General features: G+C 53.7%; 1 protein-coding gene across 2 annotated transcripts in view; it reads right to left on the bottom strand.

Annotated features, from left to right (window-relative positions):
- Positions 1–23,595, bottom strand: part of LMTK2 (lemur tyrosine kinase 2) — a 73,485-nt gene extending 49,890 nt beyond the window's left edge. For both annotated transcript variants that reach the window (XM_055134492.1, XM_055134493.1), the window contains exon 1: positions 23,211–23,595. In XM_055134492.1, coding sequence (XP_054990467.1) covers positions 23,211–23,292 — 82 coding nt within the window. In that variant the 5' untranslated portion in view covers positions 23,293–23,595. The remainder of the gene's footprint in view (positions 1–23,210) is intronic.
- Positions 23,596–23,980: the final 385 nt, after the last annotated feature.

Genomic DNA, 23,980 nt, shown 5'->3' with positions numbered 1-23,980 from the left:
CCATTTGCCAGCTTCTTAAGAAATGAGGGTCCAGGCCTGGGTTTGATCCCCATCACCACACGGTCCCCCCAGCAGCTCCAGGTGCGGTCGGAAGGCCCACACACCACCAGGGTGGTCTGGAGGACGCCCGCTGCGCCGGAGCAGCACCACGTCCTCAGGCCCTGGCACAGAACCAGGCCGAGAGCCACCCCTGGGCTCCTGCGCCCGGAGGCTCTCCCTTCCCCTGGCCCTAATGAGTCGGCTCGCCGTGTCTGCGAGCGTTCAGAGATACCATCACGAACCACGGGCCGGAAAGCGCTTGATGTGGCTTGTCCTCGGTACTTGTTCTTATTGGGCTTGGCTGAGAGCGGGCGCCCAGCCCCCTCTCGGGATCCCAGCAGCCGTTTCCTGCTTCGCTCAGGGCTCACATTCCAGATTTTCTACTACAGGCCAGATAAAAATCACTGCCCTAAAAGCCCCAGTTCTTTCCAGGTGAACCGCTGTGGGGACGGCAGTCTTTGGAGGAAGTCACTGGCTTCAGGCTGGGCCTCCGGTGACCCCTCACGACAGTTGCCAACTCTGCGGGGGGCTGCAGCGCCCTGCCAGCTGCCCCTACCCACACAGCGAGTCTGGGCCCCTAGGTCAGCCCCCTGTGTTACTTCCCTCCCTGTCTTGTCCAATAATTAGCTAAAACAGCCCACGGAACTCCAGAAATGTTTTATTAGTAGCGGTGATTCTAAAAGGTAATACGAAATGCCCAGATGAAGAGGTACAGATGGCAAGTTCTAGAAAGGCCCCACACATGGCAGCAGTGTCCTGTGGAGCTGGGCCCAAGGGCGCCCTGTACCGTGCAACTCTCTGGATCCCTTCGCTTAGGCTGTGACTTGCTCTGTGACTGGCTCGGGACACTCCTTAGAGCAAGCGTGGGTGCGGCACTATGGCTCCTGCCACCCGCACTGCTCAGGGCACCTCAGCCAGGAGGCAGATAAAGACCAAACGTCTATTTCCCACCCAGTCACAGGACAGACCCAGAGCACGAACAGGAAGCTCTGGTCAGCAGGGGAGATCCTGCCGGTCCTGGTTCTGTTGGGCCTGTAAGCCGAGACAAGTGCTTCCATCTCTGGACCACTGTTTCAGACAAGACAAACAGCCATACAAGGCCATGCTGGTGCCACTAGCTAATACAGCAAAATGGTCAGCGCAGCACGGCCTGCTTCCCGAGGAAACCCGCACCGCCACCTCCCACAGCGCAGCCGACCTGGCCTGAGCTGAAGGTCTCGGGACACCGGAAGCAGAGAGAAACGTTTGGTGGGTTAAAAACTACCACAAGACCAAAGCCAGCTAAACAGAAGCCCAAGAAACACCTGCTGAACTCAAGGGAGCACCGGCAGGGGACAGAAAGATCCCAAGGGCTGAACGGCCACCACACCCCGCTGGGGGTCAGGATTCAGAGCGCCACACCCACTGGCACCATCACTGCCCCGAGCTGCCGCCGCACTGGACAACTGACCCATCAAGAAGGGGCAGGGCAGGTCTCCTGGGAGCAACAAAGCCGTTTGCAAAAATAATCCTTATCTTTCAGAGCTGGCCACCTACCCGCCACTGATGGCTGGAACCTGCCTCAAAACAGTATGAGAAACAGCGGGGAGCGGGAGGCGGGGGCGCGGGCAGTCACTGGCTGCTGGAGGTGAGAAGCGCCCAGGAGCTGGCAACAGATAGCTGTGCGGCCCTGGCCGTGCCTGGGTCTGAAGCTCTCCACTGACCCACACTGATCGCTTCCTCCCGCCCCAACAGGCTCAGGCAGGACCGGGATGCTGTGGCCAGTCTGCACTCGCTCTTCCTGGAGGACGCAGGCTCCCTGGAGCTGCTGGCCAGCACAAATGCTGGGCTTCCCACCCTTCACAGAAACCGTCTCCCAGTTCCGGCGGAGCCCAGGGCAGGATGGAGGGGGCGGGCAGGCATCTCCCCTCGCCTCAGACCTCACTTGCAAAGTTTTAAGTTCAAATGAAAAAAAATGGGGCCAGGGGTATAGCTCAAAGGGCTGATGCGCACGCCTGGCACACAAAGGGCACCAGATCTGATCGATGGCACGACACAGCCGGGTACCTCCCATGCACAGAAGAGGAAAGGGGAGGGGAGGGCAGGTGTGAACACTGCACACAAACCCACGGGGGCGGCAGGAGGGGGAGCTCTTCCCTTTGGGATTCAGACCGCCAACAGCTGGCCTCCTGACCCGAATGCCCTCATGCCCTCTGGCTCTAAGGAGTGTGGCGAGAACCTCTGCACTGTCAGGCCTGACCTTCCTGTGGACACACCCATATTTGGCCCCAGAGGGCCCGGGCTGCTGGTCTCCCTACCCTGCCCACTTCCCCCAGGGCCCCTCTCCAAATACAGTCCCCCCCCACCCCAGGGCCCGGCCCTGAGCACCAGGTAGAGTGCTCCTGGCAGGGGCTCAGGGCCAAGTGCACGCCCCCTTCCGCTCTCGGGAACGGGAAAGGGTAGTACAGTGAGTGTCCGAGTGTCTGATACTGGACGTGAGGTTTCCGTTTCCTCCCTCCTCTCACCTTGGGAAATTCACTCGAGAGATTCCTGTGTCTGTCTGACAGTGAAAGCGTCTGGCCAGCGGCCAGCTAGCCCCGGGGAAATGTGGAAGCCCTGCGGGCAGCTCGGAAGCAGCGATCTGCCCCAACTGATCTACAACACAAGCCAGGCGGCCACCAACGAAAAGTAAAAACCAGAAAGACACAAAACTGGGTGGGACCAGGTAGCACTCATCTCCCAGACACCTGACAAGTGCTTCAGAGTCTGACTAAAATAAGCCACAGCGTGACTCGAGTGGAGGGCGGGAGGAGGCGGGCGGATGGGACCGTCACTGAGAGACACATTCTCTGCTAGACACCTCAGAATACAATTCCCACCTATCAGAAAGGTCTCCAGTGCACAGGATCTTAAGTCACTTCCTTTTTTTTGGCCTATTAACAATACATCTATTTATAATAACAGAAAATAATGCCGACTCTCCCTAGCGTATTCTAACTCTAGGAAGGCAGGCGAGCGTAGCACTAAATATACCCCGCCACAGAGAAGAGTAAATAGTGCATCGATGATCGGCCGATGAATCAGAGATTCCACAGAGAACCTGAAGCCAGACTATCAACGGCCTGAAAACAAAGTGTGCCATGTACTAAGTGCGGAGAAATGCGGCTCCTCTCAAGACGGATCCTCAAGGTCAGCCGCCCGAGCGCTGTCTGGGGCCGGGGGAGGTTACGTAACGCCAGCGCCTGCATACCTGCGAGTGAGCTCACCGCGCACGTGAGCGTGCTGCTCCTCAGCGACTCCGGGAACCCTGCCCTCGGAGGTTCATCTCGCCCCATTTCAAATCCCTGTGGGGACGGGGGAGCCCAGAGACTGGAGCTCCTGTGTGCAAAGGCCCCGGGCCCAGCGTGCCAGGAGAGCCCCCACAAAAACTGTGACCTTGAAAAGAAGGAACAACTCCGACAGCAGGGGCACGGGGAGGTAGGCCAAGTCAGACCGGGGGACCTCTGCAACCCAAGAAATGGGGGTTGGGGTCAGGCTTACAGCAGATACCACCGCCAATGGTATCTGCTTCCCAGGCGGGCAGCTCGGGCACGGTGGCATCTGCCTTCTGGGTTCCTGTTAGGGTCTTGCCATACAACCTCTGCCCAGGCTGCACAAATGGGCAGTAAGGGGCTGGAGTGACAGCACAGCGGGTAGGGCGTTTGCCTTGCATGTGGCCGAGCCGGGTTTGATTCCCAGCATCCCATATGGTCCCCTGAGCACTGCCAGGAGTGACTCCTGAGTGCAGAGCCAGGAGTAACCCCTGTGCATAGCCGGTGTGACCCAAAAAAGAAAAAAAAAAAAAAAGAAATGGGCAGTCAACACTCCAGAGGAAGGGGCCCAGTGGGGAGGGAGGACCCTACTACATGCTCCCCACTTCCCTGACAGCTACTTCCTCCTGAAACCCCCCTGCCCACTCTCAAAAACTTCCCAAAGCCCCACATCCACCTGAAATCCCTGCCAAGATCACAGAAACACACCAAGAGACTCCTGCTCCGAGTGCTCTCCTGAGAAAGGGTGTAGAAGGCGGGTGGCAGGAATGGGCACACAGGCCCCATTATTCTCTCGAATCCCTTAGGCTGTTCGATCTTCCCAGCTAAGGAAGACAGTGCTGCCAGCACAGGCCTTATGGCCGGGGCTCCACAGCACAGAGGGCGAGGTTACCTTTCTGATGGCCAGCTGATAGCGCACTCTGAAATGCCTTTATATTATGCCCAGTGGCAACTGAATCCAATGTGACCCAGTGCTTCCAGACACTCGGGTGTCAGCGCTGGACAAAGGGCCCACAGAGAATTCAGAGAGCAGGCAGGCTGGAGTGACGACGCAAGCTGCACGCAAGAGGCCTGGGTTGGATTCCTGGTACCACATGGGCCCTTGCCATGGGGCCAGGCAGAGTCCCTAAGCACCAAGGGGTGTGGCCGTAATAAAAACGCCGAGCATGGCAAGGACCAAAAAGACAGCACGAAGGACTCCGTGATCGGCTGGCATGCAGAAGGCCCAGGTTTAATCCCGAGCAACACATGGGTCCTTGAGCACTGCCAGGTGGGCCCACGCATCTACATAAATAACCAGAAGTATGGCAACGGGAAGGGAACAGGCATTCTAAGACCTTCCTTGGTCACTCACCAACTGACGATTCCCACCCAACACATCCGCTCACTTCACGGAGTTCACTGTCATCGCCACAAGACAGACAGGCCCTGCACGGGTTCCAGAGCAGAGAGGGCCAAGGAGGCAGCACTCCCAGTGGCCACTCAGGCAGGGAGGCTGAGAATGGGCACCGTGTGGGTCAACGCAAAACGTGGGAGTGACAGGGCAGCAGCTTTCCTCTCATTTGCCCATCAGACATGTCCCCTCGGGTCTCACCGACATTCCTGCTTCAGGCTCCCCATGAACAGACCCCAGCGGAGTGCCAACACCCTGCACCAGGTCCCTTCTGCCGCCCCTGTGCCCCGCCGCTGGGCAGCATCTCAGGTTTTGTTTTCATTGGCTTTCCAGGGAGAGATCAAGGGAAAAGGTCAGAAAGTCTAATAACTCGGGCTGGAGCGATAGCACAGCGGGTAGGGCGTTTGCCTTGCACGCGGCCGACCGAGGTTCGATTCCCAGCATCCTATATGGTCCCCTGAGCACCGCTAGGAGTAATTCCTGAGTGCAGAGCCAGGAGTAACCCCTGTGCATCGCCAGGTGTGACCCAAAAAGCAAAAAAGAATAAAAACAGTGACTCTTAAGAGGAGCGACAGCCACTGCTCTAACGCGACCCCCCCATGCTGGGGACAGGCATAGCAACCAGCCTCATTTGTACTTTGTTGCAGGGAATCATACCCGGAGGTGTTCGGAGGATATCGGGCAGGGGGCCAGGAGGGGCCACAGGGCCTCACTCATGCAACGCAAGCCCTCCACCCTGAAGCCAGATACCCCATTTGTAAGGGAAGACGCCAAGCACTGCAGAGGTGCGGGTGCTCTTCACAGTCCTACACACACCCACCAAGGTGAGATCAGAGCACACACCGCCCTCTGAAGCCAACCATGGAGGTGGGCGGGCCAACACCCAGGCCCAGGGCAGGAGGTGCTCGGACCCTCACCCTTCAACGTAGCGCGTTCCCTCCTAAAGGGGAAAAATCAGTACAAAAAGCAAACCTGAAAGACACGGACAATAAAGGAGTTCAAAAAATGCAAATAGGGTGCAAGCAAGAGCACAGGTAACCAACACACTCGTCCTGGATATGGTTCACATCCAGGTTTTTTACCCCAGACACTGCATACGTCCACTGAGCAGCACTAGGGATCGTACAACACCCCCAACCCCTCGGCAAAAAAAAACAACCACAATCATGGAAGCAACTGTAAAGACTATCTGCAGGGCCAGGGGAACTGCTGTTAGCACAGGAGAAGCCACCGTGCCCAGGGCCGGGGAGAGACCCTCAGACCCAAGGCTCACGGCAGAGCACCTGTCTGCAGACCTCGGCCCTGAGCTGACCACTGGGACCACCCCATGTGCTGATATCCTGGCTACAACACACACACCACCCCCCTCCACAAAGGGGAGGGAAAACATAGGGTCTGTATAACAGACGTCAAGAGATGAACAGAGAAAAGGAGACAGTCATTCCAAGGAAGTCAACATTCAACTAACAAAATTCTCAGAAGAGATAATCAGCAAAAAGAAGTGGATGACACTCGTCCAGAACCATGGACTGTGCTCTTCCAGCACTGAGGGAGCACCAGGGACCGAGCTCCGCAAAACAGAAGACTTGGCCCAGCCTTGGCGCTTGTCACAGCAGAGACATGAAGCCTAACGGCCAAGCTCTGCGGAGCACGTCTGGAGGAAGCAAAGATGGGGATGTGTGATCATCGCAGGCACACGGGGGAGCTGGATCCCCTGGTGTTTAGAGTCGAGGGCTAATAAAACCCAGCCAGGGAGCAGACAGGAAGTGTGAAAACAGCTGGAGGTAAGGCAGGCTGTGAGCACGGGCTACAGCAGGAACACCTCACCTACCCACACCCACACCTCCAAACAGGGCTACAGCAGAAACACCTCACCTACCCACACCCGCACCCACACCTCCAAACAGGGCTAAAGCAGAAACACCTCACCTACCCACACCCACACCCACACCTCCAAACAGGGCTACAGCAGGAACGCCTCACCTACCCACACCCACACCTCCAAACAGGGCTACAGCAGGAACACCTCACCTACCCACATCCACACCCACACCTCCAAACAGGGCTACAGCAGGAACACCTCACCTACCCACACCCACACCCACACCTCCAAACAGGGCTACAGCAGGAACACCTCACCTACCCACACCCACACCCACACCTCCAAACAGGGCTACAGCAGGAACACCTCACCTACCCACATCCACACCCACACCTCCAAACAGGGCTACAGCAGGAACACCTCACCTACCCACATCCGCACCTACACTTCCAAACAGGGCTACAGCAGGAACACCTCACCTACCCACACCCACACCCACACCTCCAAACAGGGCTACAGCAGGAAAGCCTCACCTACCCACACCCGCACCCACACCTCCAAACAGGGCTACAGCAGGAACACCTCACCTACCCACATCCACACCCACACCTCCAAACAGGGCTACAGCAGGAACACCTCACCTACCCACACCCACACCTACACTTCCAAACAGGGCTACAGCAGAAATACCTCACCTACCCACACCTGCACCCACACCTCCAAACAGGCTACAGCAGGAACACCTCACCTACCCACAGCCACATGGGTGCTGGCTGGCTGCAGGGCCCATGTGCTGCAGGCAGGAGGCCAGTGGCATGGCGTGCACTGGACTCCCTGGAAGTCCTTCAAACACCAGTGTGCATATTATTAGGGGGCCGGGGGGCTACTTTAGGGGCTGGCATGAAAGTGCCTTTATGTGGCCTATATCGATTTGAGTCCCAGCACCCCATATGGTCTCCCTAGCTTGCCAGGAGTGATCCCTAAGCACAGAGCCAGGAGTAAGTCCTGAGCACCCCAAAACAAAACAAACAATAAAACTGCCATTTAAAAACAGAGAAAAACATAGTAATAAAATAAAGACAGAGAAAAGGCCAGAGTGATAGTACAGTGGGTAGGGCACCTGCCTTGCAATGCGCAGGTTAGACCCCCAGCACCCACATGGTCCCCCAGCACGCTCGGAGTAATTCCTGAGCGCAGAGCCAGGAGATTCCTGAGCACTATCTGGTGTGGCCCAAAAAACAAAAAGACGAAACAGTAAAGGGCCAGGGATGGGGATGGGCAAGAAGACGGGCACGCGAGTGTCCCCAGGACAGACATGGGAACAGCCAAGCAAGCAGGAAGGGGTGTGGAGAGCGAGCACGGTGTGAGATGCGGGATGGGGGGTCTAAAGTAGCTTGGACAGAAACAGCAGCAGCAGCAGAGCCAGGAGGAGCCCCCGGAGCTTCCGTTTCTCTGCCCTGAGAATCCGTACCAACAAAAGCCACCCAGACATGGGCCACGATGTCGGAGCTCACCCGGAAAGGGTGTTCTGACTCGCTGGGCCAGGTGGGGGTCGGGAGAGCAGTGGGAGGTGACGGAGAGAGGACGGGGCAGGGACTAGAGCAAGAAGCTGACTCTAGGGAACAGGGGGAGAGAAGGGACACCTGTTCAGTCGCCACCTAGTCCTGGACCACCAAAGACATTCGTCCAGGTACTGCCAGGAGGCGCTTCACGAGCTTCTCTCATCTTCACAAGTGCCTGAAGGGTGACCGCTGCGCCCATTATTTTATCTATGTGCCCTGGCGGGGGGGGGGGGGGTAAGGATGGAACCCTGATCACACACACAACGATGTATTATGTCAAAGTTAGAAATACTTTCGATCACCTTTAAACCATGTACCTCCCTTTCCTAGCAGCACCCAAACCACTATTCCCGGGCAGGAGCCACAGCGCATCAGGGGGCACCACACACGGCCCCTGGAGCTAACCAGCACTCACACCTGAGCACAGCCAGGGTGGCCCACCTCTCCCCACCTCACAAACAATAAGTTGCTATTCTTTTTTTTTTTTTTTTTTGTGAGTCCAAATCTGTAGCAACATCTCTTTTCCTTTGCTCTGGTCTACAGTGGACTGGTCCTACGATCAGCCCATTCTTCATGGCTGTATTTTTTTTATTAGTTTATTTTTAATTAGAGAGTCATCGTGAGGGTACAGTTACAGATCCATACATTTTTGTGCTCATGCTTCCCCCATACAAAGTTCAATAACCCATCCCTTCACCAGTGCCCATTCTCCACCACCCGTAAACCCAACATCCCTCCCCCCCCCCAGACCCGTCTCCCCCTAAGTTGCTATTCTTAAGAATCACCAAAATAACTTAAAAGTGAAAGTGATAGGGTCTTTATTTCCCAACCTAACACCAGCATCTTCCAAGGGCAACAGAAACGAAGACCCAGAGGTCCCACTGAGCCCCCAGCACCCACCCCATCATATGCAGAAGTCACAGGACAAGGCCCCAGCAGCCCCAGTGCCAAGGTCCCGCCACGGGGACCAAGTGTGTGTGAGCACCACAGCAAGGCGTGTGGGTGCTGGGAGCACACGTGGGTCCCACAGCCACCGCGGAGAGGACTGTGGCTCTGAAGGGTGGGCCTGGGGGAGCAGGTGTGCAAGCACAGCTGAAGCACCAGAACGAGAGTGTGACCCCTGGTGAGTGCCCGCCAGCCGTGTCGCCCCCATCAGCACCCCTAACACCAACAGGGGCGCGGATGGTCTTCCAGTACAAGGCAGTGAACGGGAAGAGGGTGGAGAGACTGCAGCTCCTTCCGCTCTGGCTGGCATTCTTCTCTAACACCAGTACCTTCCAATGGCCCGTAAGTAAGGATTTGCAATCCTGGGGTTTGATTTTGTTTTGTTTTGTCTTGGGGTCACACTTGGCGATGCTCAGAGGTTACTCCAGGCTCTACTCTTAAGGAATTACTCCTGGTGGTGCTTGGGGAACCATATGGAATGCCAGGGATCGAATCCATGCAAGGCAAACACCCTCCCTGCTGTACTATCGCTCTGGCCGGGGATTTGTAATTCTGAAATAGGATGAGTCTACCAAGCGCCTACACAGTCAGTACCGATCAGATCTGTTACTACAGTCAACTTTGTTTGAGTTGGGGGCGGGGGGGGGCACCCAGTAGTGCTCAGGCCTTACTCACGGCTCAGGGCTCAACGGTCACTCCTGGCAGGGCTCAGAGGAGCATGTGTGGTGCCAGGGTTGAACCCTGGTCAGCTGCAGGCAAGGCAAGTGCCTTACCTGCTACACTATCTTTCCAGCCCCACAGTCAATTTATGGTGGAGGGGGGAGGTTAAATTACAGATCTCTCGGTTCTCTATTCTGGCAGCAGACCGCTGGTGGAAGTGTTCCCAGGGGACTATTTTAGTAAGTTTGTTATTTTTCAGCGCCTCACTAGCAATCAGTGCCCGGGTGTTGCATTTTAATAATAGTCTAAAGTCAGAGGCCAGGGGAGCGCTGTCTGTCCCGGGCAGGCTGGATCCTTGGAAAGGAACAGTTCTGCTGACTGAGGCTGCGCTGCAGGGGCGGGGCGGGAAGGACTTCTCTTTAGAAACCACCACAGGCTGAGCTGGGCGCCGGACACACCTTCCCAGGAGGACACTGATAACATGCAAACCCTGGCACTGTTGCTGTTTTCGGGGCTCAGGGGTGAAACCCGGGCCTCTAGCTCTGAGCCACATCCCTGATGTAAAAACCGGTTGGAGCTTAAAAAAAACAGATGTAGCTCAATGGTAAGGGGCCTGTATGAGAGCTGTTCGACCCACCGCACTACAAATCAAACTGCCAACAGTTTGCGGCGTTAGGGAGCATGTCCAGCGGAAGCCTCACCCTGGTTCAATTCCCAGACCACAGGGTCCCCCAAGCACTGCTGTGTGCAGCCCTGGAGACACCCAGCACTGCCCGGGTGGCCTGGGTCATCCCCAGACCTCAGTGCCCAAAGAGCACTGCATCCTCCAGTCCGAGCACTGAATCACCAGCCATGAACGGCTGGTGGGCCCCCTCCACGTGCTGGTTGAAAGACCGCTCCCCCCAAAAAAGAAAAAAAAAACTAATTCTGAGGCTAATCTGAGAGGAAACCCACAGATCACAATACTTCGATTTTGCAATACAACTGAAACTGTCAAACTGTAGTATTTCAAAGGTACAAAATAATTAGAGCCAGTTTCACTTCTAATTTAAAGTTGTAATTTTATCAGGTCAAACCCAAGTCTCCTTGTTAAAAATGCACAGCAACAAAAGTACAACAAAAATGTTGTAGACAGGGCTGGAGCAATAGCACAGCGGGGAGGCCTTGCACGCAGCCAACCTGGGTTCGATTCCCAGCATCCCATATGGTCCCCTGAGCACCGCCAGGAGTAATTCCTGAGTGCACAAGCCAGGAGTAACCCCTGTGCATTGCCAGGTGTGACCAAAAAAAAAAAGTTGTAGACGGACATGAACATAACCTCAAGGGCGAAAAGAAACAGGAGCTTAAAAAGTTGCAGTGGGGAGAGGAAAGTGCTCTCAGAACCGCTGTCCGCGCCTCCCCAGGGCTGCGTGTGACACCCTGAGCACCTCCAAGGGTCACTCCTGAGCACAAAGCAAGGAACGGTGCCTGTGCACTATCGGGTACTTCCCCAAACCCCCCCCCACACACACCTACCAACACCCCCCCACACACACATTTTTTAATTTAAAAATATTTTAAAAACCAAATGTTCAATGGCAGATGAACAGATAAAGAAGCGCTGTTATAGAACAATGAGAAAAGGTGAAATCCTGCAGCTTACAGCTACCTGGACAGAACTGGAGGGCATCATGCTACATGAGTTACCCAAAGGAGGACAAATACCAGGTGACCTCCCTGCACCTGTGGTCTAGAGAGAAACAAGAGCCTACACAGTATTTACCACTGGCCACAATCTCTCCCTGGGACTCCGACCGGGATCCCTCCTACTCCAATCTTCCAACCCAGAGACTCTCCTCTAGCATCACCAAGAAGCCACCCGAACAGGTCAAAATGTATGAACTGGGGCCAGAGAGATAGTGCAGGGGGTGCCGCTGGCATCCTGCTGAGCCTGGCTGGATCCCCAGCACCACATATGGTCCCCGAGCCCCACCAGGGCTCACTCCTGAACACAGCCAGGAACAGCCCAAGCAATGCAGGGTGTGGCCCCAAAACAAACATATATATACTGGATTTAAAAAAAAAGCTTGTTGAAAATACAAAATAGGGTACCTATCCTAAACAAAGCAGCAAAGCAGGTTGGGAACAATAAAACCAGCTTAGAAAAATAATTTTTGAACAAAAACAACAGAAAAGAAGGTAGGGTGATTGCCTTGCGCACAGACAAACCAGGTTCAATCCCCGGTCTCCAGCATCCCATAGGATCCCACGAGCCCCACCAGGAGTGATCCCTGAGTGCCGAGCTAGAAGTAAACCTGAGCATCTCTGGATGTGGCCCCAAACAAACAAACAAAAAACCCAAACTAACAAAATCAACTTTTTGAGCAAGATGTGGTGGCATGAAGGTGACAATGAAAAAATAGCCCCCCAGGGAGTGCACGCGGCTGGTCTGAGCCCGTGGGCGGGAGCCTGGCGGCAAGCGGCTGTCACTTCTGCACATAAGGCTCTCACCTCCCAGCATCTGATCATCAGGCCGCTGGCTCAGCTTCTCCCCAGCAGTTCACACGGGGCGCTCATAAAAGTGTCAAGGGGACAGTTTCCACCACTTACAAAGGGCTGAAGTTAAAAACAACCCCCCCACCACCACCAAACTGGCATTTACATCTGCAACTGTGTTCTGTTTTGAAGCGTTCCGGCTTCTTTGTGGTTATGGCATATGGAATCTGAACAGGAAGACGCTTCTGAATAAATATTCAGAAGCAGAAATCTCTTTGGGTTTTAACTGTGAATATTCATTCTAAATTTTGTTGTTATTCTTCCTTCCTTGAGTCTGACTAGCAATACAGGTCAACAGATTTCTATTAAGCAACTGGTATCATTTTGTCTCTAATAGAAGATAAGATCTTTATTCTGGGGGCAGAGAAATCACTAGAAATGTGTTGTAAATACAGAATTTCAGACCAACCCCCAGAACTGATCTCCAGTTATTTGTCTGGGCCCAAAAAACCTGCATTTCTACAAACAACTGGGTGATCTTAGTAACAGCCATCCTGTTTTATAAAAATACCTTCCCTTTCTCTAGAAACCCTTTCAGCCCCAGGTACTGTCTGGCATTCACATCCACACAATGAGCGTCTTCTTGGCTAGGACCAGGTAAACACACTGACAATACATTAAAGATTGCAGAGGCAGATGAAGAGTGCTTGAGGGCTCATTAAATCACTGCTCCACTTCTGTGGCTGTCAGAAATTTCCATTAAAAAAAAAAAAAACAGAGCATTGAAAGTACTCTGTAAAGAGGTCAGAACCCAACCAAGCCCCACCCCAAGCCCTTGGTCTTGCCAGGATCAGGTCCGAAGCCAATGAAAGGCCCTGCAGCAAGCCCTTCCCACAATTCCCTGCGTTTATGGACCCCTAAAGGGGTTCTAGCTGAAATCTTTGTGGGGAGGGGGCTTCGGAACAGTGCTTGAGGCCAGGGAGTTCAGTGCGAGGGCCCACCAGTGCCAGGGATGACCGAGCCACCCACCCTCTGGAGAACCCCAAGGTTCTGAGGGGTACAGTCTGCCACATGCAGGACCAGAGCCCTCGTCTGTGTACCCGCACCAGCCCCCAACTAATGTTTCTTCTTATTCTTTTTCATTTGAGGGCCTCACTTGGCTCTGCTTAGGGATTACTCCTGGCAGTGCAGAGACCATTAGCATTTGGGGGCTTGAACCCCAGTTGGCTAGCTGCAAGGAAAACGCCTTGCCCTCTGTACTCTCTCCACCCCTTCCAACTAAATTCTTCTGTCAGAGGGGTTCCCTTATACTCTTAAGGACTAACTAGGGTACCTCAGAAAATGTCAAATCCAGCTTTCATAAATCTACTGCTTTAGAGGCAAAGTAAATTTCTACAATATCGTTATATTCAAACAGGAGAATGTAGATGCATAGTGGGACTAACATCCTGGTAACAGATGGCTGGGTGAAGGGAGGAAACGTGAATGGGCCCTCCCAACTCTCAGATCTCCATCAGGTCTTGTCTCTCCAAATTCTCCCCCCGCCTGCCCCCAACATGACTAGACACCGAAAGCTTAACATCAATTACAGAAGCAGCCCACTAGTAGGGTCACACCAGCAGAGCCGAAACGTGGTTTCCAAGAGATTCCCCAATAAAAGGAACCAGCTAAAGACCAGCGGGCCTAGCACCCAGACAACCCAGGCTGTCATCCATAGGGTTTCCCAAGTACCACGAAGAGTCATTCCTCAGCGCAGAGCCAGGAGTAACCCTGGAACATCACAAGCTGTGGCCCCAAAAACAGGGGGAAAAAAAGTTTTAATAAAAGGAACCAGCCTAGACAAGGCTACCTCTAGGCTGGGGTAGGAACTGCAGGAAAAGCCTGACTACCGCTTCCTGTAGGAGAAGAGAGGTTGAAGGGGCAGTGCTCGGCAGAAGGGAAAGTGCATAAGTAAAAGGGAAAGTGCTTTAGTAAATGTGGTGGGCCCTGGCAATGGGGCAAAGCCAAAGAAATGAAATCCTCCCAACAGCCAAGCAGGAGCCACACTGTAAATGGCAGTTACGGGCTGGAACCCGAAGAGTAAGAGCAAATCCAGGTGTCCTCATGGAATACAATCTAACGGCATAGGCACCTACGTGGACAACAGTGCAACCTCCAGAGCAGAACAGCCCAGCACCCCAGATGTTTCTCACTCCCCAGCCTCCCACCCTCCTAGTGGGTCCTGCTCTCCACCACTGTGGGGTACAGTGAGGGCCACCCATGGCAGCTGGAGGTCAGCATGGTGGCCGTCATATGAAAAGCACAGCTCTAAGGCCTTCCTCCCTGAAACATGACCCCCACAAACCACAACAGAAACCACACAAAGCCTAGACTCCCCACAACACCCCGACCAGTATTCCCTTAAAACTGTTCAGAAACAAGGAGAGACAATCACTCGAGGTCATGTGACAATATGGGGCAGACAGCAGGCACCCAAATACAACAGAGGCCTCCTGACTGCAGGTTCCACGCGGAAGAGGCGGGCAGGAAGGAGCCAAAGGGACTCTCAGTACTGTCCAAGCAACTTTCCTGTGAGTCTACAATTTTTCCGGAAGAAAACACTTAATGTTCAACATCAACCAGCTGTAAATGGGCTCTGCCCTCTGTGTGGGGTCAGATGAAGAGCAAATCTGGCAGGAGAGTGGTGGGAACCCCACCACACACACCAGGCCGGAGGAGCCAGCCGCTTTCTCTTGCACTCTCTGGCGCCGGCATGGGGAGGCCCGGCCAACACCACCGAGCCAAGACTGCAGACCAAGCCGGGGGCAGGGGTCTGCGCGGTGCAGAGGAAGAGGCCACTCTTCCTCACGAGACATGGCCTTCGCGCTTTTCCTCGGACTCATTTAAGCGCACTCACAATTTCCCACAGGAATGCTAGGGCCACAGCCCCGAACACACTGTAGAAACAGAATGACAGCCAGCACCGGTCAGAGTGTAGTGACAGCCAGCAGGGGTCAGAGTGTAGCCAACTGGCCAGTATGGGGTTCAACTGTAGCCAATGGCCAGTACTGGGTTAGAGTGTACATGGTTACCTAGGCCAGTAGGGGTTAGAGTGTAGCCAAAGGCCAGTATGGGGTTAGACTGTAGCCAATGGCCAGTACTGGGTTACAGTGTAGCAGTACTGGGTTAGAATGTAGCTGATAACCAGTACAGGGTTAGCGTGTAGCCAATGGCCAGTACAGGTTAGAGTGCAGCAAACAGCCAATACCCGGTTAGGGTGTGGCTGCAGAGGTAGCTCAGGTGGTGAGCATGTAGGGGGCATGAAGGAGTCCAGAGTGAGATCTACATTCCCGTACTAGATGAACCCCCCAAAATCCGCCAGCTGTGACTGGAAAGCCCTAGGCACTGCAGGCTCAAATCACCAAAACTACAGGCCAGAGTCTCCTGGTCAAAGTGGAAATAACGAGAATTTTTTAGTTTGTATTTTCATCCTGCACCACCTGTGGACATCTGCCCTAGACGGCAGCAGCGAGTCATTTGCTGAAGGCAGCAACTGCTAAGACTGAGCAGCAAGTGAGGTCTCAGGGGGAAAACTGGGGGTGCAGAGACAGAGCACCACTGGGTGTGACACGCTGGCAATGTTCCTCACGGGCAGAGTGTTTGCCCAGCATGTGTGAGGCCCTGGGGTCCATCCCCAGCACCACCAGAAACGGAAGGGAAATAGGACAGCATTCAGAGAGGCAAGAGACAGACAAGCGGGGAAAGGAACAGAGGGCCCGGAGAGATGGCTCAAAGGGCTGGAGCACAAGTTTTGTTTGCTGGAGCAACAATCCCCAGTAACATCTGGTCCTCCCGTGGATCAGGGACTACCCCCAAGCACCAAGCTAGGAGTAGCCCTAGAGCTGTCAGAGGGGCGTCACACGGCACATGTACAAACCCTCAGCAGCTCAGCCCTAACAAAGCACTGTGAAAGGTGGAGCATCCACAGGACAACAGAAGCGGGACAGTAGACATCTGGCTGCAAAGATACCTCCCGCCCTGCGCCCCCCCCCCCCCCCCCGCCCCTGATCAAAGCTTCCCAAACTAGGGCTCCTTCGCTCCTTCTCATCAGAGCACAGTACACAGTCTTGGCACTATTTGACCTGACATTAACTTAAGCCTTTTTTAATAAATATATATTATACAGCAAAATGCAAAATGACCAAACTGCCAAAAATAAAGCGTTTGCTTTACTCTCTCAAATCTAGGAGGGCAAAAGAGAACAAAGTCACTTCCTATGGCTGGCAGGGAAATGGCAGAGTCCAGGGCAGGCCCGGGCACTGGCCCGCAGCTGGCTCCAAGCTGAGACATGCGGCAGCAAGAGTCCTCATTTTTGTCCTCACTTGAAGCACAATAAAAATTCAATGAAGTTCGAATCGCCGCACTGTGCTAACCTCTGTGGGAACAAGAAACGCAAACACCTTTTTGAAAGACTGGGGCTGTTTTTCTGAGATGTCTGTTTTTTTTGTGGCAAATAAATGTAATGCCAAGGCATCGTTCCAAATGAGTCACTTGCTCCCATTTGAAAATACTTCATTCTCATATTTTGCTCCAGCAAACTGATTCTCCCCTACTTCCTCCGCATTCTCACACGACCGTGCTTAACTCTGGAGATTCAGAGAAGTTTAGAAACAATTCTAGAACCACCACAGAGGCAAGTCTGCTCCAGACCAGAGCCGCCACGTCCTCTGTGGGGGGCTCCCTGGAGCTAGACCACTATGCACCAGAGGTGCAGCAGAGCTGGCTGAGGCAGTTCGTCATTTCATACCATGTCTACGTTCAACGCGCCGTGCGTCAGACCAGGAGGGCTGCTACTACTGGTTGAAGGTCTATACCTTTAGAACAACAGCCACTGAATATACTGCTTTTTACTGAGTTTGTCTTTTTCAGACACCACACATGAGTAAGATCTTACAGCACTGGCCTCACTGACTTCTCTTATTAGCACGATGTGCCCTTATAGACCCCAACTTCTTAAACCGCGGGTCTTGATGGAATGTGAGGATGGCAAAGTATCTTTTAAAATGGCCAGAGATAAGATAGCATGTAAGACACTTGCCTTGCACACAGCCAGCCTGAGTTCAATCCCCAGCACCCCTTTTGGCTTGAATCCCACCAAGAGTGACCCCTGAGCACATAGCCAAGAGTAAGCCCTGAGCACTGTTGGGTGTGGCCCTGAAACAAATCCAAAAATGGCTTTAAAATAAATGTATGACTGGTTATCAGTAAATGTTTCTTTGTATTCCTAAATAAATTTCTTTGTAAACCTCTTTTATTGCTATATGCCTGGTCATGTAAAAATTTCTCAGGTGGAAAGTGGTTGCGAGTGCGAAAAACTTAAGTCCTGCTATAGACCAGAACTGTTTGCCCAGTTTCTCCTTGGCAAATTACTCTTGTTCATGTCTGACTAATTAATAACTTTTGTTTTGTTATGTTTAGGGGCCATACCCACTGGTGTGCAGGGCTGACTCCTGGTTCTGTACTCAGACACCACTCCTGGTGGGGCTCAGGGGAACATGTAGTGCCAGGAATCAAGCCCTCAGGTCAGCCACATGAAAGGCAAGACCTTCCCCACTATGCTTTCTCTCCGGCTCCTACAAATTTTTTTTTTCTTTTGTCACACCCAGCAGTGCTCAGGGCTGACTCCTGGTCCTGCTCTCAAGAATCACTCCTGTGGGTTCAGCATCACGTGGTGCTGATGGTCGAACCCGAGCAGGCCACGTGCAAGGCAAGCTCCCTGCCCACTGCACTAACTCTTCAGTCCTCTAATATTTGTAAGAGTTAAAGCACAGGCACAAGATTGCAAAAACACAACTAGCCAGGGAGAAAGAGTGAGGAGGGGGGAGGGAGAGCGAGGGAGAGCGAGAGAGAGGAGAGAGAGAGAGAGAGAGAGAGAGAGAGAGAGAGAGAGAGAGAGAGAGAGAGAGAGAGAGAGAGAGAGAGCACGGCAGGTGTGGCTTCTGCCAGCGGAGCTTCTCGAGGAAACATCCACCCTGTGCCTATCCACAGCCAGACAGAACCGGCCATCTCCAGTCCGGTGTTCACGCTCCATGCCAACGTACAGTTTTGCTGGGGATCAACTAAAGATTGCTGGTGGCTCCTTTAAGTAAATTAAAACCAGAAATAATTCACATGCAAGAGCTTTAGTCATCCTGATGTTTAAAAACAGGTTTATTACATAAAAGCAGGCTAATCCATGGGGCCCAGAGAGCGCGGGGTGAAGGCACTGACTGGCCTTGCGTGCACGGCCCCGGTGCGATCCCCAGCACCTCACAGGGCCTGTTCAGGACAACGCAGGGTCTGACCCCTGAGCACAGAGGCCAAGGGATGGCCCAAAAACCAAAACAGTAAAATAAGATGAAAGCAAGCAATCCAGATCACCTTAAATATGTTTAACATTAGTCCCCAGCATTTTGAACTTCGGGAAGTAACACTCACTTGTGTCAGATTTCGCGCCAAGTAAGGATCCTTCACCAGCCAGCAGACAAATTATTCTGTGTCATAAAGATTTTGGAAATGAAATGAAAGATGTCCCATGATGAAGAACCACTGCGAGTCCCCCGCTCAGACGCATCCACCCACCAACCGCACATGGAAAGTCCACACTGCTGAGTACTCAGCCAGCAGCAGCCTTGGCATGCGGGATATGGCCCAGGGGCTGACAATGGTCCCATCAACCCTTCAAGAAGACAAGCACCTGGCCGCAGAGTGAACAGCAGTGCAGAGCAGAGGAAGGCCTCACACCCAGACTAACTGCACAGTCCAAGTTCCATCCTAGAAGCTCCGAGAAGCAGCCCTGACTTCCTCTCAGCTGAGTGGAATGTTGGAGTCCTTCCTCTCCTATGTCATCTACACAGACTGTGAGGACATGTGCCGAAGTCCCCGTTGTTGGCGGCACGCACAGCCTTTATCTAAGTAGCACAGCGTTCAGGGCACACAGAAGTCCCAGGCTCAAAACTTCTAGAGACTCACACAGGCTCTCAGCAGGCACCCTGATACCAGTGAAACTGTAGGGATTTGATAACTTTCATGTGGATCTGTTACAGAACTGTTGGAGACTTCCTATCGCGGTACAAACAAGCATATTGTGTTAAGCCCCAACGTCGCCACCATTCAGAGCAATGACAGTATTTCCCACCCGGACCCAATCTCAGGCCCTCCAGCCAGAACCCCTGCCGTGATCGGCCCCGAGTCTGTGGAAAAGAATCTTATGCCTCAGAAGCTAATCACACACACACAAATTCACACCTCGGAAAAACATTTCCTTTACTTCAGAAACCTTTCTTAAGAGACGAGTCTGTCTGTTTCATCTAAGACGAGAGCTGTTTCACAAGCGGCTGTTTAATCAGTAGCCGCGGCCCCTCGCCGGCCTGCACACTTCCTTGAGGCCCTTTATCAAAGCTGCTAAAAGCTTCCTCTGTCCTCAGCGATCTGACAAGCTTCGCAACAATGGAAGGGGGTTTCCTTGTCTAACCACTGTCCCAATATTAATAACAAGCTGCCACTCACACACAACTCACAAAAGACACCAGAGGGGCTGGAACAATAGCACAGCAGGTAAGGCGTTTGCCTTACATGCGGCGATCCAGGTTCAATTCCCAGCTTCCCATAGGGTCCCCTGAGCACTGCCAGGAGTAATTCCTGAGTGCATGAACCAAGAGTAGCCCCTCTGCATCGCCAGGTGTGAGCCCAAAAGCCAAAAAAAAAAAAGACACCAGAATGTTCTCTGAGCGAGAGAGAATGGAGCACTGAGGCCTGCAGGAAAGAAGTGCTTCTCTGTCTTCTCTCAGTGTGGGGACTGAACCCTGGTGCAGGGGTTCCTCCCTCTGTGGGCATCCTACTGGAGACCAAGATTTCACTCACCCTCCACAACAGGAGCCCTTGCAGAAATAAGGGTCTTAGGAAAAGAGGCTCCCAGAGGGGCCAGAGACAGTCCAAGGGGCAGGAGTACATGCCTAGCACACCAGAGTCCCAGAGCTGGATCCCGAATGCTCCCGGCCTCCAGGTATGGCCCCGTGCCACCCTGGTGTCCCCAGCACTGCTGGGCCTCAGCTGCACCACATGCAAACACACAAAGCAGAGCCAAGCATTGCTGGTAGTGGCCCCCAGGACTCGGTGCACTGCCTGGAAACACCCCCCCAACACACACACACACACATACACATACACAGAGACTCCCTGCATTAAAGAAGTCTAATGAAACTCAAGCAAGAAACACTTTATGATCTGGTGGGAAAAGACAATCACACATTTACAAAGGTTTATTACCATCAAGTGGGCAAATGCCCTTTCAACTTTGGACCTTGAAATGGTTGGAGATGACAAAAATACTTGGATAAATGAATTTGGAATTCCCAAGCTGTTTCTCAGTGGTCTCATTTCTTTCCTAAGCACAAGGACTGGCAAAAGATAAAATTAAAGAATTTTTTTTACCCCAATTCATCCCTGATGTCATGCTGTCTTCCAAACCAGTACCAACCAGTTCAAACTTTAAGCAGAAATAACAAGGCCGATGCAGGAAAGGCCGGTCTCACATTTGGAGAAAGCAGGCGGGCTTCACGGAGCATGGGCCGCAGGTGCTCTGGCGCTCTCGGCCTCCTGAAGCTAACTGCTCTTCTCTGCCTACACGCCAAGCTCTTCTCTCTTTTGGTTTTTTTTTTTTTTTGGTTGGTTGGTTGGTTGGTTTTTGGGTCACACCCGGCGATGCTCAGGAGTCACTCCTGGTTCTGCACTCAGGAATCATTCCTGGCAGGGCTTGAGGGACCATACAGGGTGTTGGAGACTGAACCCAGGTTGACTGTGTGCAAGAAGAACGCCCTACCCACGGTGCTATTGCTCAGGCCCACAGGTTCTTTCTTAACCAGCAAACTCACTTTCCAAAATTCCCTCACAGGTTTGTTTGCTCTTGGATCTAATACTTTGGGTTAAGAATGTAAGTCAGGGCCCTGGGGGATGGTACATGGTCCCTCACATATCACCAGGAACAGACCTTGAGCACCAAAAGGTGTGGCCCCAAAACAAGAAAGCACACAGGTAAGTTACCAGGATTAGTAATCTCTTTGGGATGTAAAGACAAACCCCCAAATTCCTGTGTGAACACGCAGCTTGTCCAGCTACCCTCGGTCCCATCCTCCATCCACCATCTGCCTACCCACGGAACCCCCAAGTACCAGAGTACGGAGGGCAATCTGCAAGAGCGGCTATGAACTACCAACTGTTTACGTCTTCGAGATTGTCATTTTTACTGACGGACTAATTTTTCTGGTAGTTTTGTTTTACAACACTAGAAGGTTTGTACGACTCACACATGCATGGACTAGCCTGAGAAGGAGACTGGACAGGAAGTAACAGGCACATGCCCATTGGTTCCTCTCAAGACTCTCTTTTTCAAAGCGCATACAGAAAAGAAAACAAAGGAATTTATTTCCCTAGATTTTGAATTTCTACTATGAGTATATTTCACCCAAACATACTGCGAAATACTTTGCATGTCAGGGCCGGAGTGCTCCCTGAGCTCAGAGCAAGTCCTGAGTGGTCCCAGATGTGGCCCCCAAACAAACAAAAAATAAAAATAATTTTTAAAAAAAGTTTAAAAAAAAAACAGCTCGTATAGATGCAACTACAAGCAAAGTCAAACAAGTCGATTCCTTCATTCCTCTCACATACTTCTTGTTGCTGCTATTCTGAGTTGGGGAGGCCACTCCCAGCACAATTTCCGGGTGGACCGTGCGGTACCGAGGCTCGAGTCCAGGCCTACCACATGTAAAGCACGCACTCCAGACCTTGGAGCCCTCTCTGGCCCCACACAAATGCTCTTTGTCCTCAACCCTAGTGCGCAGGGCAGCCCTACCACTGATATCAACGCTTCCCACACAGCCTTTCCAGCCTCCCGGTCACTGCAGACTCTTACCTAAGCTGTCTCCACGCCCTTCCTCCACGCCTTTCACAGCAGGCTGTCATATCTCTCAGATCAGAAAACCGAATTTGCCTTACAAATATTTGATCGAAGATGAGGGGCAGGGGCTGTTGCAGAAATTTAGCCACACATTACCTGGTGCAAAGGTAACTGCTAACACTCGGCTGAAGGGCACTTAAGACATTTATCTGAGACTGTGGAAAGGATTACAGGCGTGTTTTCCATCAAGGTGGGTTTGAGAAACATGTCTTAATGATCACCAGCAACCTCCACAATATGAGCATCATTCTAAAATAACTCTTGGCCTCAAGAGTGTTGCTGAACAGATAAAAGACCCGGAGCCCTCTCATGGAAATATCACACATTCCGGGCTCCAAAGTAGCTGGGAGTGAATCGTGCCTCTGTCAGCATCACCTTGGGCAGGTCATTTGCCGCCCAGGGCCTCAGAATACAATCACAAAACACAAAACGAAGAAATCAGATGACGTTTTTTTCTCTGGTCTCTCCCAATTCTATGAAAGACTCTCCTTAAAAGAGAATGGGAAACGAACTAGATACGTGTTTTTTTTTTTTTTTTTTACAAAAAAGGGGCCTCAATTTGGGATGCTTTGCCTGAGCTGAAGTCTAGCTAGGAAAATAAACTACAAACGAACTAAAATGGGGATGGAGGGAAGAAGGAAGAAGTCACACACCGTCTGCGGCGGCTAAAATAGAAATCGCGATCACCCGCGGGCCATTCTGTCAATAGTTACTCAAAGGCGGCTACTCTAATCGCCGGCTTCCGAAAATAGCAATATTTGGGGAGCTGTTTCCTCCGCGCGCCGGAGAGCCGACCCGAATATGAACGCACAGCATTGCCCCCCTCCCCCCAAATGATCCACCGGCAACTTCGGGTCCGGCGGCGCGGGCGCGAGGACCACTCGGCAGCCGCTCCGGGTCCTCCGCATCCCCCCGCGACCCGCGGGCGGCGGGGGGTCGGGGGCGCGGGGGGGGGGCCCGGGCCCGGCAACAGGTGCGGCGCCGCGGCCCCTCCCCGCCCGCCCTGCGGCAGCGCCGCCCGCCCGGCCTGGGCCGCCGCCCGCGCGCTCACCTGCACCTGCCGGCCCGAGCGGCGCGGCCCCGGCCCCCGCGGCCGCCAGCAGCAGCAGCAGCAGCGGCGGCGGCGCCGGCATCGCGCCCGCGGCCCTGCTCGCCGTCCGTCAGCCCGGCCGCTGGCCGCCCGTCCGTCCGCCCGTCGCTCGCGCGCCGCCGCAGCCTCAGCGGCGCCCGCGCCGGCGGCTCCCGAGCGCACGTCGCTGCGGCCCCGCCTCAGCCCGGCCTCTGGTGCGCGCCCGGGGCTCGGGCCGCAGAATGCACATCCTTCCCGGCCGCCCGCCCGCGCCGCGGCCGCCGCCGCCTCTCAACAGCAGCAACGGCGGCAGCCCCGCAGCGCGCCGGGCCCGGGCAGCCGCGCTCCCGCCGCCATGATGCGCTGCGTCATGTGACGTAGGGCGGGGGTGGGCCGCCGTGACGGACAGCACCGCCAACCACTCGCGCGCTCCGCGCCGGGCACGGAGGCCCCGCCCAGCGCTCTGGCGGAGGGAGGCCGCCTGCCGGTGCGCCCCCTGCCGGCGGCGGGGAGCGTGGGCAGCAGGTGATACCCACAATTACAAATTTCAAACAGGGGCAAGAGCATCCACAAGGCAGCCTGGAAGTTTGGAGGCTCGGTGTTTTGAATCGTAGGAAATCAAACTTGTTTATATGTCATGGCTGGTTTAGGCTCTTCCTACCCTACACACTCCACCCTCCACGTAGGAGCCGGGGGCTTTTTAACTCAGCGACGCAGGAACGGGCACTGCTCCCGAGTCACCCACTGATGCG

The sequence above is a fragment of the Sorex araneus genome, chromosome 4 (genome assembly GCF_027595985.1).
Source record: "Sorex araneus isolate mSorAra2 chromosome 4, mSorAra2.pri, whole genome shotgun sequence".
NCBI lineage: Eukaryota > Metazoa > Chordata > Mammalia > Eulipotyphla > Soricidae > Sorex > Sorex araneus.
This window is presented reverse-complemented; position numbering and strand designations above follow the sequence as displayed.